The sequence below is a fragment of the Platalea leucorodia genome (genome assembly GCF_965183815.1).
Source record: "Platalea leucorodia genome assembly, chromosome: 6".
Taxonomy (NCBI): domain Eukaryota; kingdom Metazoa; phylum Chordata; class Aves; order Pelecaniformes; family Threskiornithidae; genus Platalea; species Platalea leucorodia.
In genome coordinates, this window is record NC_138828.1 from 72,770,812 (window position 1) to 72,786,017 (window position 15,206).

The following is a 15,206-nucleotide window of genomic DNA, read 5'->3' on the forward strand; positions in this document are numbered from 1 at the left end:
GATTTAAAGATCTGTCAGAGAAGATCTGGGAGGGGAGAATCCCAGACGCCAAACACAGAGAGGCAGAGAGAGTGCCTGAGCATCTGATGTCTTCCACAGACCTAATAAAAGAATACAGGAAAGCAGCTAGTGTCAGGAAAGAAACAACTACATTTAATTTAAAAAAAACACACCACACCACAAAAAAGGAAACCTCTCATTAACTACAAAATAATTGTGTCTTTAAGTCTTATTCAAATTAGAAGCCTGCAGAGGGAATTTTTGAACAGGAGAATATAATAGAGGCTGAATCTAACAGTCCTAAAATGAACTAATGGCTTTTTGACACATTTTTAAAATGAATTCAGAGTTCACAAAGATAAGAAACTACTGTGACACAACTTTCTGAAGTCTAAAGGGAAGAGAAACATCAAGCAAACTCCCCTTCGGTGACATTTTCTCACCAAAACAGAAAAACTCGTCATCTTCAGAAGATTCATCTCTCATCTGCAAATGCTAGCCAGCTAGTAGCATACGTATTACAACAGCATCCAGAGGAGACTGGAGCCCTGTGGTAGTGGTTTCTGCAAAAGCATTCCTTCGTGATACACAGTGTTGCTGAAAAGCATGTAATTTAGGGCCATCTGTGGACGGTTTGTGTCTCCACTGTCCCAGACGCCCCGTTGCAGCTGTGACCCGGAGCACCTCAGCTGCACCAGCTCCTGCTGGAGAGGGCAACACAATCAGGGATGGACGGACAGACACACAACTGCCCCCAGCCCGGTGGCACCCACTGCTACTGCCTGAGACAGAGCAGCACATCACCTGCACCCACAGGCACAACGCCAAGGGGTCAGCTGCACTGAGGAAGGGAAAAGGAGAACAAAAAAAAGAAGTGTTATAGTCTGTGTTGCCTTTTCACACTTCAGAGAAGTGAAGATGGAGAGAGGGTCGGACAGGGAGAATCATACAGCTGAGACGTGAAACAGTACGTGCCAGTGCTGGCGTTAGTAACAGTAAGTGGAGAAAGCCAATTCATGTGTAACAGGCATCAGAGGTCTTCAGTTGCAGATGTGGTTTGTTTCCTAAATCATCCATTTATTGAGGGGTTAGGAATACAACATCAATGTTGGGCTGCATTTTGTTTTGTTTGCTTTCTTGCTTTGTTTTTGCTTTTTGTTTTTGTTTTTCAATTGCTGTGTCAATGCGGACCCTGTGTGCAGTGCTGCAGCTTCCTCCCTTCAGTCTCTTCCTCGTTTTTCCCCCTCCTCTGCTTCCCACACTCTCCTGCTGGGTCCAGTCACAACAGAAACCGCAAACACTTCAGGGCAGGGATTTATGCAGGTTGCAGCACAACAAGGTGCAAATCTTTGCAGAAGACCAAAACTGTGCTGAAGCAGAAGCAGAGGTGATGGTGTGAGGTCTCCACAGCCACGAACAGCTACTGACTGCTCAAATTCTTCAGCCCTCCTGTGCTGGAGCGGGGTGCATTGTTTTTCCCTGGTCTCTTCCCACTGCCTGGCTGGGCACAGCCCACCTGTGTTAGAGGAGGTGTGAAGATGCTCTGTGCTACACCAGTAGCTGTACTGGCCTGCAGCCAGCTCTGAACTGGGGGAGTTCATCCATTAGTCCTGCAACACCATTACACAGCTAAGCGTAAACTCAACACATCTGGAATGTGAGCTTACAGAGAATACAGGACATCTCAGCAGTAAATAAAATAGCTAAGAAAGGTATGTGATGATTATCTAAGTATGCTTTCACATGGATGAGTCACAGGTGAAGTTTAGCTTTCCAGAAAAAGCCAAGACGCTGACAAAACCAGAAATAGGACTCTCATGATATATAGCCAAAAATTAAAAAAAAAAAACCACAAAACCGAAAAAGATGATAAATTGAGCTGAGAGACCAGTGGCTCTTCAGAAAAAGCAATGATTAATGAAAACCTGCCAAAAGTCTAAGCACTAGATTTGGCAGCAGTTTCACTATCAAATTCCTTTAACTCTCCACAGCAATATAAAGAGAGTAAAAGTATTTCAATTCTTTAATTAATCTATTTAAAAAACATTAGAAAAATCCTGCATCTAAAAGACTGAGAACGTCTGCTTTGATTGCAGAAAGTATGAAAACTGATAAATCAGTCACCTTCAGCAAACCAACTGAATAAATACAGCTAGCTACAATACAGCTGTTGCAACAGAGCTCAGACAATGGTATTTCACTAAAAACCTACTATGCAAAAAGAACATAAAAAAGACTCGTCCTGCTTCCAGTGAAGTCATCATGCATTTTACCATTGATTTTAAAAGCACCAACTTCAGCCTGGATACTAACAAAAGCATAAACAAATATTATGGCTATATACATTAATGCCTGAGGAGCTTCCAACTTTGCTGTGATCTACTCAGACTGGGTTTGGGGTTCATTCCATGTGTATTCACAGTATATTATTGTTATATCCATGTGATTATTATTTATTGTTGTATTCCTGCATTGTACACATTGCACAAAAACAGAGCAATGAATATGCCCTCCCTTCAAGAATTCTAAAATTTCAATTACACTTTTAAAAAGTTATGAAATACAGAAATTTAGCACCTCAATTTTTTTTTTTTGTGCTAATAAAGTAGCTATTTCTCACCATTTTCTATGTAGAATTATTCATGTCTAGCTGCTATGACAATGTGATCTTTTATTCTTCCTTTCCATCTCAATTCAGGGTTAAAAAAAAAAACACATTTGCTCCCTAGCAAATTAAATTGAGATGTACAGCAAGAAATTTACATTTATAAAGAAAAAGTGAACTTCTAATATGGTAGTAAATTGGTTTTGACTTCTCTGTCAAGGCTCTCTGGAGACAGTTTGATCCTGTTCTCTAGTACATTGGCCTCAATGCCCTCTACCATCAGAAAAAAAATCAGCTGCAACGCATACATATTACTTAGTGATTTCCCAAAATAATTGGTAGTATGTATTGTGTATCAGCAAGCAGGTTCAAGTTCAGCTAGAGCTTAGCTATACAAAATGAAGATGAAAAAGAAAGCCATTTAAAGACATTAAGTTGCCTTTAATGTATCTGTATATTCTGAGACTATGAGCATGGCCAGACTTCATCACATTGGACACAAACCCAAACTGCTCAGCTCTCTTCATACTCTGTTCTAGACATACAGAGACCCACAACATTTTGGAACATGATCTTCTAGTGCACCCATCAAATATTCAAATCACATAGCTTCTTCTCCATAGCATTCATTGCCAATGGGCCAATATTCAGGAATGTACACAGTAAGGAACCTACTGAGAATAAAAGCCAAGCTATTTTGCTGCATAATGTGCATCAAGGATATGACTTATTAAGACAAAATTCACAAAATGAGTAACTAAGAAGCTTCCTTATGAAATATTAAAAGTATGTTTTGTTCTCTAGCCAATCCTCCTGACATTGCAAACTGTCTACACTCCAAAGATGTCCCTGTCCATAAATATTGAACATGTCCTCCTAATGTATTTGCTAAACAATTTCACACTGTCACTTTGTAAAAGACATTAACTATTAACATAGCTTTACATCATAAAGAGGACAAAAAAAATCCTGTGGCTCTTACTTTTCTGAGTAATTTTCTCATTTGTGTCTGGACAAAAGAACAAAGCACCAGAATGATTCCAACCATGTTTACTATCACAGTGCAATTTAAAAAGAATATATAAATTATGTTGGCAAGCTTATACATATGCCATGTAGAGAAAATGACACATAGCTGCACCAATACATGCAGAAGGAATTATCAAACTAGCATATAAGCAAGATGCTGTTGGTTGGTTGAAAATATCTAAAGTATCAAAAGCTCTATAACAAAAGCCCCTATACTTTTGTCTCCCCAAATAATAAAAACCAGAATTACGATGCTAAAATTCATATTGGCATACATATGACATGAAAAAATTGCGCTCAAGATACAAGCCCAGTTCTTATCCTCAGTATACTGCCATTCCTATAAGACAATACAAACCTTATGCCTCAGTTCCTTACAGAAAACCCAACTATTCTATTGGGTGACACTAAATGTAATAAAACAAAATGGAATATTGTTGAAAAACTGATTGTGACTACAATTAGGAAAATTACATTTCATTCAAGCACAGAATCCATTTAAATTGACTGCAATTATCCATTAATAAATTACAAATGCACAATCTTTCCCATTACGTTTTGCAAATTACTATCCTTAAAGCAGGTAAGGCAGGAAAAAGAAGGATTACTCCATTCTGGTTTTAGCCTAGATCACTATCATAGAAGCTCCTAAGGCAACAGTATGGTATTTTATCTTTGTCTTTGGAATCAGCTAAAAACCTGGATAATGTACAACAGCTTATGAAATACAAAACTAAAATGAAACCTTTAAGAAATATAGATCAGAAATTAAAGGACTGCTTTGCTCCAACTTGCAGAATGAATAAAGAATCAACATTAAGAGATGAGGAAGCATCCTAAGCTAAATATCATATAGAAGTGTTAACAATGAAAGATAAAACAAGTGGTGTATTATAGCTACTGAAGAAAGCAGAAACAATATTGCATGTATCTAATATAGGCATTAAAGTAATGCTGTAGCCTTTTTTACCAACCAGCCTGCAAGACTGGGATTTATCTCACTCACCTCCAGACCCTTACAGCTGAGCTCATCAGCCCAGGCTCTAGGCTTTAGGGTCAGTGGGCACAGCATCCATATGATTCATTTTTTGGAAGTCTACTTTAGGATGAGAATAATCATACCCTAGAAGTGCCCTTTTTCACCCCTGAGTAAAAAGGGGAATGCAAGGCAACTTGCAGAGCTCCTCACTCAGTCAGATAAACTGCACCACCAGTAAGAGAGGAGAGTAACAGGCATATAGTAACTGAATACACATATTCAATGAGTGCCAATAAAAAGAGGGAAAGAATAGAAAAAAAACATGGTAAGTGCATCTGTGTGTCACCTCCTAATAGTAAATGAATCAGAAGGTCCATTTTAAAACTACAAGAAATGAAAAGAATTGGGATAATCTAAACAGGGATTAGGAAGCACCCATTGCTAACAGGTAGAGGCTGATTTGAGCCCTTCACAGCAACATCTATCACCCTTTCAATCATCTTTTGTAGCAGGAACCACTGTAACTCTGGATGCCTTTGTGGTCCATCTACCATCCTCATCCCAGAAGATGGAAAAGATAACTCAGAAGGTGAAGAAGATTAGGGACTGTTTGCTGATGGGCATCTATTTTATTCACTGCAATGCTCTGCCTCCTTAGAGGCAGAGAAAATAGAAACTGTGAGGAAAGAAGTGGAAGCAAGAGAGACATTTGTGCTAACTGCGTAAGAATATTAAAAACTTTAGCCCCTGGATACATATGGATGATAAATGTAAAAAATGTAATGTAATAGCAGTGAATTCTTACTCTTCTAAAGCCTGAAGCATGTTCCCAGATTCTTCAAAGGACAGAATATCGATGATTTGATCATTCATAATTATATCTTCACTGAACAGATTACCTGAATTAAACTGAGAATGCTCCAGTTTGTGACTTTGACTGAGCTCATGCTGTATCTCCTAAAAAAAAAAAAAGAAAAAGAAGTAAGCTTCAGATTATTAAAAAAATTTACACCGTCTGATCTAATTTTATTGCAAGTAACTCTGGGTGAGAAGGTTCCAACTTATCATCAAACTGTACAGCTGGAAAGGGTATAAAGAGATTGTGCAATTCAGATACGTATCCACAATCAAATACACTACTGAAAATGCTCCATCCCCAAACCCACTGTTTTGTTTAATCACTCAAGAGATTAAGGCACATCCAAGGAACTAAGACCTAAGTTCAAATCCCTATTCCTGATAACCAGAAATACAATTTGGACCCAAGTCTGCTGTGCTCGAGGTGAGTTGTCTACTCCCTGGGCAACTGCTTATAACCCACAGACATCCTGCCTCTCTCTTATTTTGGGGGATGAAGAGGAGATGAGGAACAGAGGAATATGAAAAGAAACAAATAGCCAAAAGGCAGTCTCCTTCCAGTCTGAAGCTAACATCCAGGTACTGACAGCAGTTCTTTTGATCAGATTATCATTCTTACAATCTCCTCTAAATCTGATTGTGCTAAAGATTAGAGATTGTAGAGATTACATTACTTGTGAATCCAATCCATCACTTGGTGGCTTTTTATTTATCTTCAAAAACTCGTTAGACAATCTGTATTAGTTAGCAAGTTATAGCATCAGATATGATCAACGAAAAAATTTAAATAAAGTACCGTTACAGACAGTATGACTTACCTGGTTTTTACTACAGAAACTCCATTGTAATATTTGGGTTCGGTAAACAATGAAAAAAACAGCACATGTCAATACAAGGGAAACAAAAAAAGCAATGAAGAACCCTGAAGCGTGGATGGCATGGCTGTATGAAATCTGAAATTAAAAGACCGTATTATTAAAATTACATATTAAATATATATAAAGATCAGACTCAAAGATTATAACTGCAAGCAACATCGTAAATTGTTTTTAAATGGCTTCACACAACTTCAGAGTTTTACACCATTAGGTTTTACTTACTACATTTTTATTAATATTTTCAAACAAGTGTCTATTTTCCATAGGTTTTCAAGTCAGCATGGTTCATTACATTCACCTAGTCCAAATTCCTGTGTAACTCCAAGCAATAGAACTCCCACAGATTGAATTTTAGGTGCTGAGACTTTTGGGTGTCCTGTACTTAACAGCCTGTTTTCCAGTGTTGCCAATCTCCCTCTCCTGGTTTGGGCCAGGACAGAGTCAATTTTCTTCCTAGTAGCTGGCATAGTGCTGTGTTTTGGATTTAGGATGAGAATAATGTTGATAACACACTGATGTTTTAGTTGTTGCTAAGTAGCGCTTACACTGGTCAAGGACTTTTCAGCTTCCCATGCTCTGCCAGGTGCACAAGAAGCTGGGAGGGGGCACAGCCAGGACAGCGGAACCAGACTGGCCAAGGGGCTGTTCCATACCATATGGCATCATGCTCAGTATAGAAACTGGGGGAGACGGCCAGGGGGCAGTGATCGCTGCTCAGGGGTGTCCTACACATCAGTTGGCGGGTGGTGAGCAATTGTATAATGCACCACTTGCTTCATATATTATTATTGTATTATTATTATTACTACTATTCTATTTTATTTTACTTCAGTTATTAAACTGTTCTTATCTCAACCCACGAGTTTTCTCCCTTTCACCCTTCCAATTCTCTCCCCCATCCCACCAGGGATGGGGGGGAGTGAGTGAGTGGTTGCGTGGTGCTTAGTTGCTGGCTGGGGTTAAACCATGACACTCTCCTAAGTCTTGTTGAAATTAATGGCATTTCATGTTGCTAAGGGCCTCCAAAAAAAGCAGTCTAATGTTGGCTACCTTTAATTAACGGCCTTTTTTCTCTTCATTGAAACTCAGTAATCACCATAGGGAAAAAGCACCAATATGAGTTCAGAACAAGTATGTAACTGACAGTTGACAAAACCACCCAATTTGTGTGCACCCCTGCAGTTTCTGCATGAGCCAGAGTCAGAAAAGAATAGCAGGAGCACCGGAACCACGGGCCAACTAACAACTTTGCAGGCGTTTCACTTTAGCTCTTAATTTAATCTTTAAATTGAACTGCATTAAAAATTAATCTTTACTTCATGCTCCATGTAGCAAAAGTTAATTCAGTGTTTGTTTAGTTCTTTGAGATCTCTGGATGAAAAACATAGCACAGCTATTAGCATAACGTTTCACCACAAACTAATCACTCTACTGGGGCTAGAAAGTGTAAATAATTAAGGCGATGCTTGCAAGCTGGACTTGGTCATCTCTTGGAGCAGAAACCTGAGAGCATTCCATGGAGTCAACGGTAATTCTGCATAGGAAGTGATAATCAAACATGGTCCACAATTTGAAAAGGATTTATTCCAATTTAACAGCAGAATTTTATCCTTTTACTGCCTGATACGGCTGATAGGTTTTCCCTGATATGTTCTTGTACACTGAAAATCTGTCATATCTCTAACTGAAAGGAACTGCTTCACGTCAAACTTTGCTGTTTCACAGGCTCAGCTCCTCAAAGCTGCAGGAGATGCTCAGCACTCATTGATTTCAACATGATTTCAGTTGACTTAGTCACTGGCATCAGTATCAAGGAGATCATCAAGATGTTAATACAGGCTCTATTTGGCACTTGCATAGTTCCAAGAAGATGACCCAAGGTTTACTTCACAGTATTGTACATACAGAATCAACAATTGCTCCGACTGTGACAAAAGTTATGTTTGGTTTGTTTTTTTGTTTTATAGAATAATAGAATCATAGAATGGTTTGGGTTGGAAGGGGCCTTAAAGATCATTTATTTCCAACCCCCCTGCCACAGGCAGGGACACCTTCCACTAGGCCAGGCTGCTCAAAGCCTCATCCAACCTGGCCTTGAACACTTCCAGGGAGCGGGCACCCACAACTTCTCTGAGAAACCTGTTCTAGTGTCTCACCACCCTCACAGTAAAGAATTTCTGCCTAATATGTAATCTAAATCTACCCTCTTTCAGTTTAAAACCATTACCCCTCATCCTATCACTACACTCCCTAATCAACAGTCCCTCTCCATCTTTCCTGTAGGTCCCCTTTAAGTACTGGAGGGCTGCTACAAGGTCTTCCCAGAACCTTCTCTTCTCTAGGCTGAACAACCCCAACTCTTTCAGCCTGTCCTCACAGAAGAGGTGCTCCAGCCCCCTGATCATCTTCGTGGCCCTCTGGACCCCCTCCAGCAGGCCCATGTCTTTCTTATGCTGGGGGCTCCAGAGCTGAACACAGTACTGCAGGTGGGGTCTCACCAGGGTGGAGTCGAGGGGCAATATCACCTCCCTTGACCTTGTTTTTTAATGTGGTTAGTCTAAAATAATGAAACCCTTGAAGCACTTTGAGGTTCACCAAAATGTTTTGGGACTAAGTATTTATCCAAGTAAGCCAGCCATGTGCTGAATTCCTTCTAATACCTTTCAATATCTTTAAGTTTTAGATAGAAACAAGAAAGAAAAGAAAAAGAGGAGCATCACATTAATTTCCTGGTTCCATATGTAATTACCAACACATTGTCTGAAAGTTTTTTCTTGATGTAGCTTTCTACTACTTCAGCCAACTGCTTCCGTTACGTTCCCCTGTACCATGGCTGACCACTAAGGACACCCAGCACATCTACATCAGCATCAGTACCAGCTCTCCCCTCCTCTGACTCTGCACTGCCCCTCAGTTCCTTGTCATGAACTCAGTTAAAGCTGCATCACTTTGCATCAAAAACATCTTCATCTTGAAAGATGATTATGTAAATATTAAATAACTCCTTTCCCTAACCCAGTGTTCACTCCCTTCACAGATCAAAAGGGTTTAGCCCATACCCCTTGAACGGTCACAGAACCAACAAACACACGTGTGTGACTTGGAAAAAATGCAATTCCTCTTAAGTCAATCTGCTGTCCCCAGCTTCTCCAGTTGCACTAGGTGGCCAAGAGGGAATCACGGAAGGGTTCTCCTTGAGCTCTGCCACACCAAGGCTCTGCCTGATGTCTCACCGCTTTCAAGGAACAGGAGATGCTGTAGATAATACTTAGGAAAAAAAGTGCTGCTTTGGAACCACTTCATAGTTTTTTTCTGAATTCACTCGCATTTAGCTAATTTCCAAGCACTCCATGAAATTTAGTGATCTCTCTAGGCCTCTGGGGAAAGCAGGAATCTAGTGAGGCTATGGGTTCAGTGAAGCTGATATGAAGCTGGTTAAGTTTTGATGGAGAAAAAGCACTGGCTATGGAATGACCCTGTGCTTTCTAAGTAAAGTAAAAGGCAAGACCTCTGCTGGGACAGTCAGCCTGCACCAGGGTAGGCAGTTCTGTCAGAGGTTAAGCTTCAATGGAGAAAAATGAACAGGGAATTATCTGTACTTTTATACTTAAAAGAAAATGGGTTCTGGAAGGGCAGTCCATGTCATTGGGGGGCTGTAAACCCAAGCAGGAAGACACAGCAGACACCTAATGGTATCTGAAAGCATCACAGCAGACGGTGTGGGGCAGGTGCCAGAGCCCCTGCGCAAGCCAGGGCATAGGACCAGTGTTGGCACTGTAGGCCGACCTTCAAACCACTGACACACCAGTGAGCCTCAAAACCCACATCCTAACTTCTTAAGCCATCCCAATAGTGGGAAGAGGCATTACAGGCCCAAGTTTCTTTCAAAAACTGCTGCACTCCCACTGATTTGAAGGATGCTGAGGGAAGCAAGCCTGGTAAAAAAACAGATGAAAGCAATTATTATCATCCATCCCCTGCAATGTGCTTAGATGGGAGAACTTCCTTTTGTCCTTTTCACTACAGCTTCCCATTCAGCATCAAAACCACCTATGGACAGGTTAAATAATAATTTTTAATAAATAAAATTTGAAACCAAGAGCATTTATGACAGCTGAAGATATGGATGAAATACAAAACATCACACCTTTTTCAGCTGATCATAAATTTCCTTGCACAAACTGATTTCATTCTGAAACACCTTATGCTTGGCCACAGCCCAAAGGCAAATATTATGCATGTGAAACATGATGTGTTCCATAATTTCTTAGCTTTATTTTTCAAAAATTAACAGTATTCTCTACACACCATTTCCACACATTTTAATTACAAAACCTGTTGATTTAGTAAGTTCAAATGCAGCTCAGCCAATTTTACCTAACTATGGAATAGTCCCCAAGAACTTGTTCAGGTCTAACTATCAAGTTCAAGTTGGAAAAAAATACACTATAAAGGTTTTAAGTACAGTAATAGATTGCAGGAGTTTTCGCAGTAGGCTGAGACCAATGTAGCTTACAGTCTTAGCTTAGACATCATCAACTGCTGCAGATCAATTCACACTGAACTCATGCACGAAGCTATTTTTCTAACCCGGTCAGCTACTGCATGGCTGACACCTTTAAGAATAAGAGTTTCCAAAAAATACATTTATGGTAATTCCAAGAATAATTCTTAGCCATACAAACATCCGATCCTTTTAAATCTTACTAGATCTTTATCCAGGAACAATGAGTTTTCTAGCTCATGTATAGTTTTACTTTATATCACGTTTAATTCTGGCTTTCATTTTAACAGAATGGGCAGCTGATCTTCAATTACGAGAAAGCCAAGTCTGGACCTATATCTATTACACTAATATAAGCTAAGAGGGCAAGAGATCCCCAGCAAAAGAGAATACTGGAACAAGAGGCTCCTGTGCCCAATCTCCAAATAGACTACTGATTTTAAACGTGGAGAGGAACTCATGGGACAGGCCTGTGGAAGGTCAAGTCCTCAGGACCCCTCTAGGCAAACCCCATCCATGTGAACTTTAGATTTCAAATGATACAACCATGGCAAAAATGTTCTGGGGTGAAACAAACTATTTTCTTCTGCCTGAACACAAATAATCACAGTGTTCTTACCAACCAAGCCACAGCTCCTGAAAAAAAGACCCCTTGCAACACAGCAGCCTGTCAAGGTAATGAGGGGCTGGGAGAGCAAAACAAGTTTGGTGAAGAGATTACTCTAGCAATTAAACTGATGGATGCAGTGGGGAGTTCTCTCATAAAAAAATATCTAGAAGAATAACACTGTGCTGCAATCAATGTAATTTTGAAGGTTTGTTTGGCCTCTTAGAAACCATGTTAATTCAGCAGCCAAGAACAGAAAGTCGTATTGGAAGGATGACTAGTTAAAAAATGAAAAGCAATCATAAACTATGCCTCTCATACTGCCGTTTTATTTCTCAGGCTCCCCACACAGTTATTTTCTGATTCGTGTATCAGCTTGATACAGAAACCTTTTCTCAATACATGGAAGATAACTCCACCCTTGTAGAAAGGCAAAAAGCTTTCTCATGGTGGCTAGGCACAGGAGCAGGTGAGCATATTCCTCATCACAGTTCTCTGTGCCTGGACAATTCTTCAAATGAAAAAACATGGCTAGGAATATAATGGAAGTTTGTAGATTTTCCATACTAAACATTGCTGCTTTAAGACAACAAAGACCCCCTATCGTGACTCTTTGTTTTCTTCCTCTTAAAATCAGAGAAGGCAAAACTTGTGTATGATGAATAGCCAATAGCTGAGTGAAAAGATACAAGTACCTAAGTACACCCTTAGCTCCTAGGATTTAGTTTAGATTGTCCATAAATTTAAGCAGGAGAATCAACGCAATACCACATCATTGAATTTACCTTGGTCTTTTCTTCTTCAGTAATGGTGAACGATGCTGTCAATGATATAAGATGTGTTTTATTCTGAGAGAGATATAAAAATATTACATGTATTAAAAAAAATGAGCAGAATCCACTGGCAAACAGCCCAGAGTCTCTAGAAAAGCCTTTCCTTAGAAGATAAGCTATACTTCTCATTAAGCTTAAAGCTGAAGTAAATCTGATAGGAAAATGCAGTGTACTTAGGGATAACACTAACAGACATGGAAGCAGCTGCTCTGTGGGATACACTCCTCTTCTAATCACACAGAAGCATATTCCAGTGCTCACAGAATTACATTTTGCTGTGCCTATAAAATCTGGGTTGACTGAAAATGACAGGAGCCACAGTCAGTGCATATGTCTCTACTCTTAAAGTTCCCTATTTTTTGAAGTCTTGCTCTCTACCACTCTACCGCCACTCTCATGCACATTGAACACTTTTTCCTCTAAAACAAAGGAGATACAGCAGTTGAAATGAAAATACATCTGTAGGTTCTAATTACATGCAATTATGAAAACCACAGAAAAAATATCAAGCCATATTTAAGAATCAGAAAATTTTACTTTGGAAGAAACCACTCGTCCTGCCTCTTACTCAAAGCTGGGCTAACTCCAGTTAGACCAGTTGCCTCGGAGCCTGGTGCAACTGAGTTCTCAAAAACCAGCAACGATGGAGATTCCTCAGCTTCTCTGAAAAATCTCTTTCAGAGCTTCACAACTCTCATACTAAAAAAGTGTCTTCCTTACGAGCAAGGAGGTTTTCCTTTGCTGCAACTTGTTTTTTGGTTAAAAGAAATTATGTTCTGATAAAAATATGGCAAAACTTTCAATCTCTCACAGACTACGGGAATATGCATATGAGTATGTGGAACACCATTATTTCCGGGTTACATAGATAAACTGGAGAGAAATACAAGAAGTAGAGAGAAAACTACAGGACAACACATAAACACATTTCACCTATTTAAGGAGGTCTAGGACTTCCTAAGCTATGAAGAATAACTCATGTATTTATAAATTCATGGCAAACAATCAGAGAGCCTAAGAACTTCATTTTGTTACATGCAGGCCTCATTGCTTAGGCAGACAAGAACCACCTTGGAGACTTTTGTTTTGGTTTGGTTTTTTTTTACAAAAATCATGAAGAGCAAAATAAAATTGTAAAGGAAATACCTGTGATGAACTCCTGAAAGTTAGCTTCACAGGCAGTGTCAAGACCCTGCCATCCCACATTTCTTTTGCATCAAGAAGTGCAGAGTAGTTGATTGCAAAGTGTTCTCCACCTGTTAAAATAGAGAAAAAAAACACAATTATGTACATTAAGCAGATGAGGTACACCTGCCAGGGCAACAGTGGCCTCTAAGTAATTGTATCTGCATTTTATTAAACAGAACAGTAGCTGCACTGACTTAAAAGCAACCCAGTGCAGTTGCACATCTTTTTTTACACAAGACTGGGCGTGAATCTCTGAAGAGCTGAGCACACAGCTGAGCTCAGCTGCAGTTACAGATGTTTGCAAAATTTGAAAAGCAAGTTCAATATGAATAAAACATCTGAGGAGCTTTTTAGGTTCCCCTTTAGACTGTGCTTCCTCACCAGCAAAAGTGCTCTCCCAGGAACCAAGCTGCAGTAAGCTCACAACACTGACTTCAAGGGAATTCAGCAGAGGAGGCAGACAGAGCCTACCAGCATAGTCCAGAGAGGAGGGATATGGACAGATTTGATCTGTCCCAGGAAGATTTCTCAAAGATCCTTGGGGAAGGCTTGGGACAGCACTGAAGCTTTTCCTTTCTGGCACAGCAGATGCCCCACATCCAGAGTACAGAGCTCCTGGCCACATGAGCCCAGCAACATCCTTTGTATCTGCTGCCTCTAAGAACTCAAGTAAATTTGGCCCAGGATCTGGAAACTGCATTAAATGATGATTCAAGCTACTGAAAAGCATCATGTTTTGACTAAAACTCAACATGAGATATTTAAAAATATTTTTTTTTTTTTTATAAAATGGACAGCCAACATTATAACCACTATATTATTATGGTGAATGTGCAGCATGACATAGGCCAGTGTAGGCATGGCCTTTGTGTCCAGCAAGGTATGGGCTGAGTCCAAGACTGATATAGTAATGACCAAACCTTAAACTATGCAGAAATCTGTTCTGCTGGATTTTCTTCCACTTCGGTATTCTTCATGCTGATTCGTGCAATGTACATGGGCTGGAAAAGTTAGCTTCAGTTACAGATTCAGTAATTATAAATAAATAACTGCTCCAACTTGGTTTACTAGATCAGCTCTGCAAGCCATTTTTCTATTCTTTACCAGGGATCATTCTTTCTTAGGAACCTCTGTTGAGAGCCAGCAATTCCTTGACATTTTCAAAAAAACCAGCCCTGTAATCAGTACTACTACTCACACTGCTGTTATTAGAAACAGAGTCTGGCTATCCGTTTGCAATCAGACAGCAGCCCCAGGTCTACTTATTTCCCTTTCCTATTTGGAAATCTTTCACCAGTAAAACACTATCATAACCCTAGATACTCCAACCATAAACAGATATCACTGAACACTTCTGAAGCTCCAAGAGAAATATCATGATTCTCAAAAGCAAGCTGCTAATCTTCGCTGCGCTTGTGCTTAGGAAAAAGGACATGAAGAAATCAAGAAAGGTAAAATTATATGAATGTGCAATGATCCAACTGCTACCAAAGGAACAGACTGACTCCAAGAGTGGAACAGGTTTATCTCTCTATTACTTGCTTTGATTTTATAATTTGCTCAGTTTTGGGGAGAACGGATACTGCGAAGAGCTGCCTTATTTCTGATGAATCATCTTGCCTGCTTGCATGGCCTTTTGTAATTCCAATGCACCTCAATACCTCAGCAAGCCAATCTGCCACGCTTGGCTGAAGAAGGAAGACTCGTCAGATATGATTAAAATGG

General features: G+C 39.8%; 1 protein-coding gene across 1 annotated transcript in view; it reads right to left on the minus strand.

The window, feature by feature from the left end:
- The window catches only part of EVC2 (EvC ciliary complex subunit 2), a gene marked incomplete at both ends in the record, with an annotated part of 73,917 nt that overhangs the window by 42,585 nt on the left and 16,126 nt on the right, over nt 1-15,206 (minus strand). The window contains 4 exon segments of the mRNA XM_082315009.1: nt 5,419-5,570; nt 6,290-6,424; nt 12,246-12,308; nt 13,440-13,549. Of these exon segments, the coding sequence (XP_082171135.1) occupies nt 5,419-5,570; nt 6,290-6,424; nt 12,246-12,308; nt 13,440-13,549 (460 nt within the window).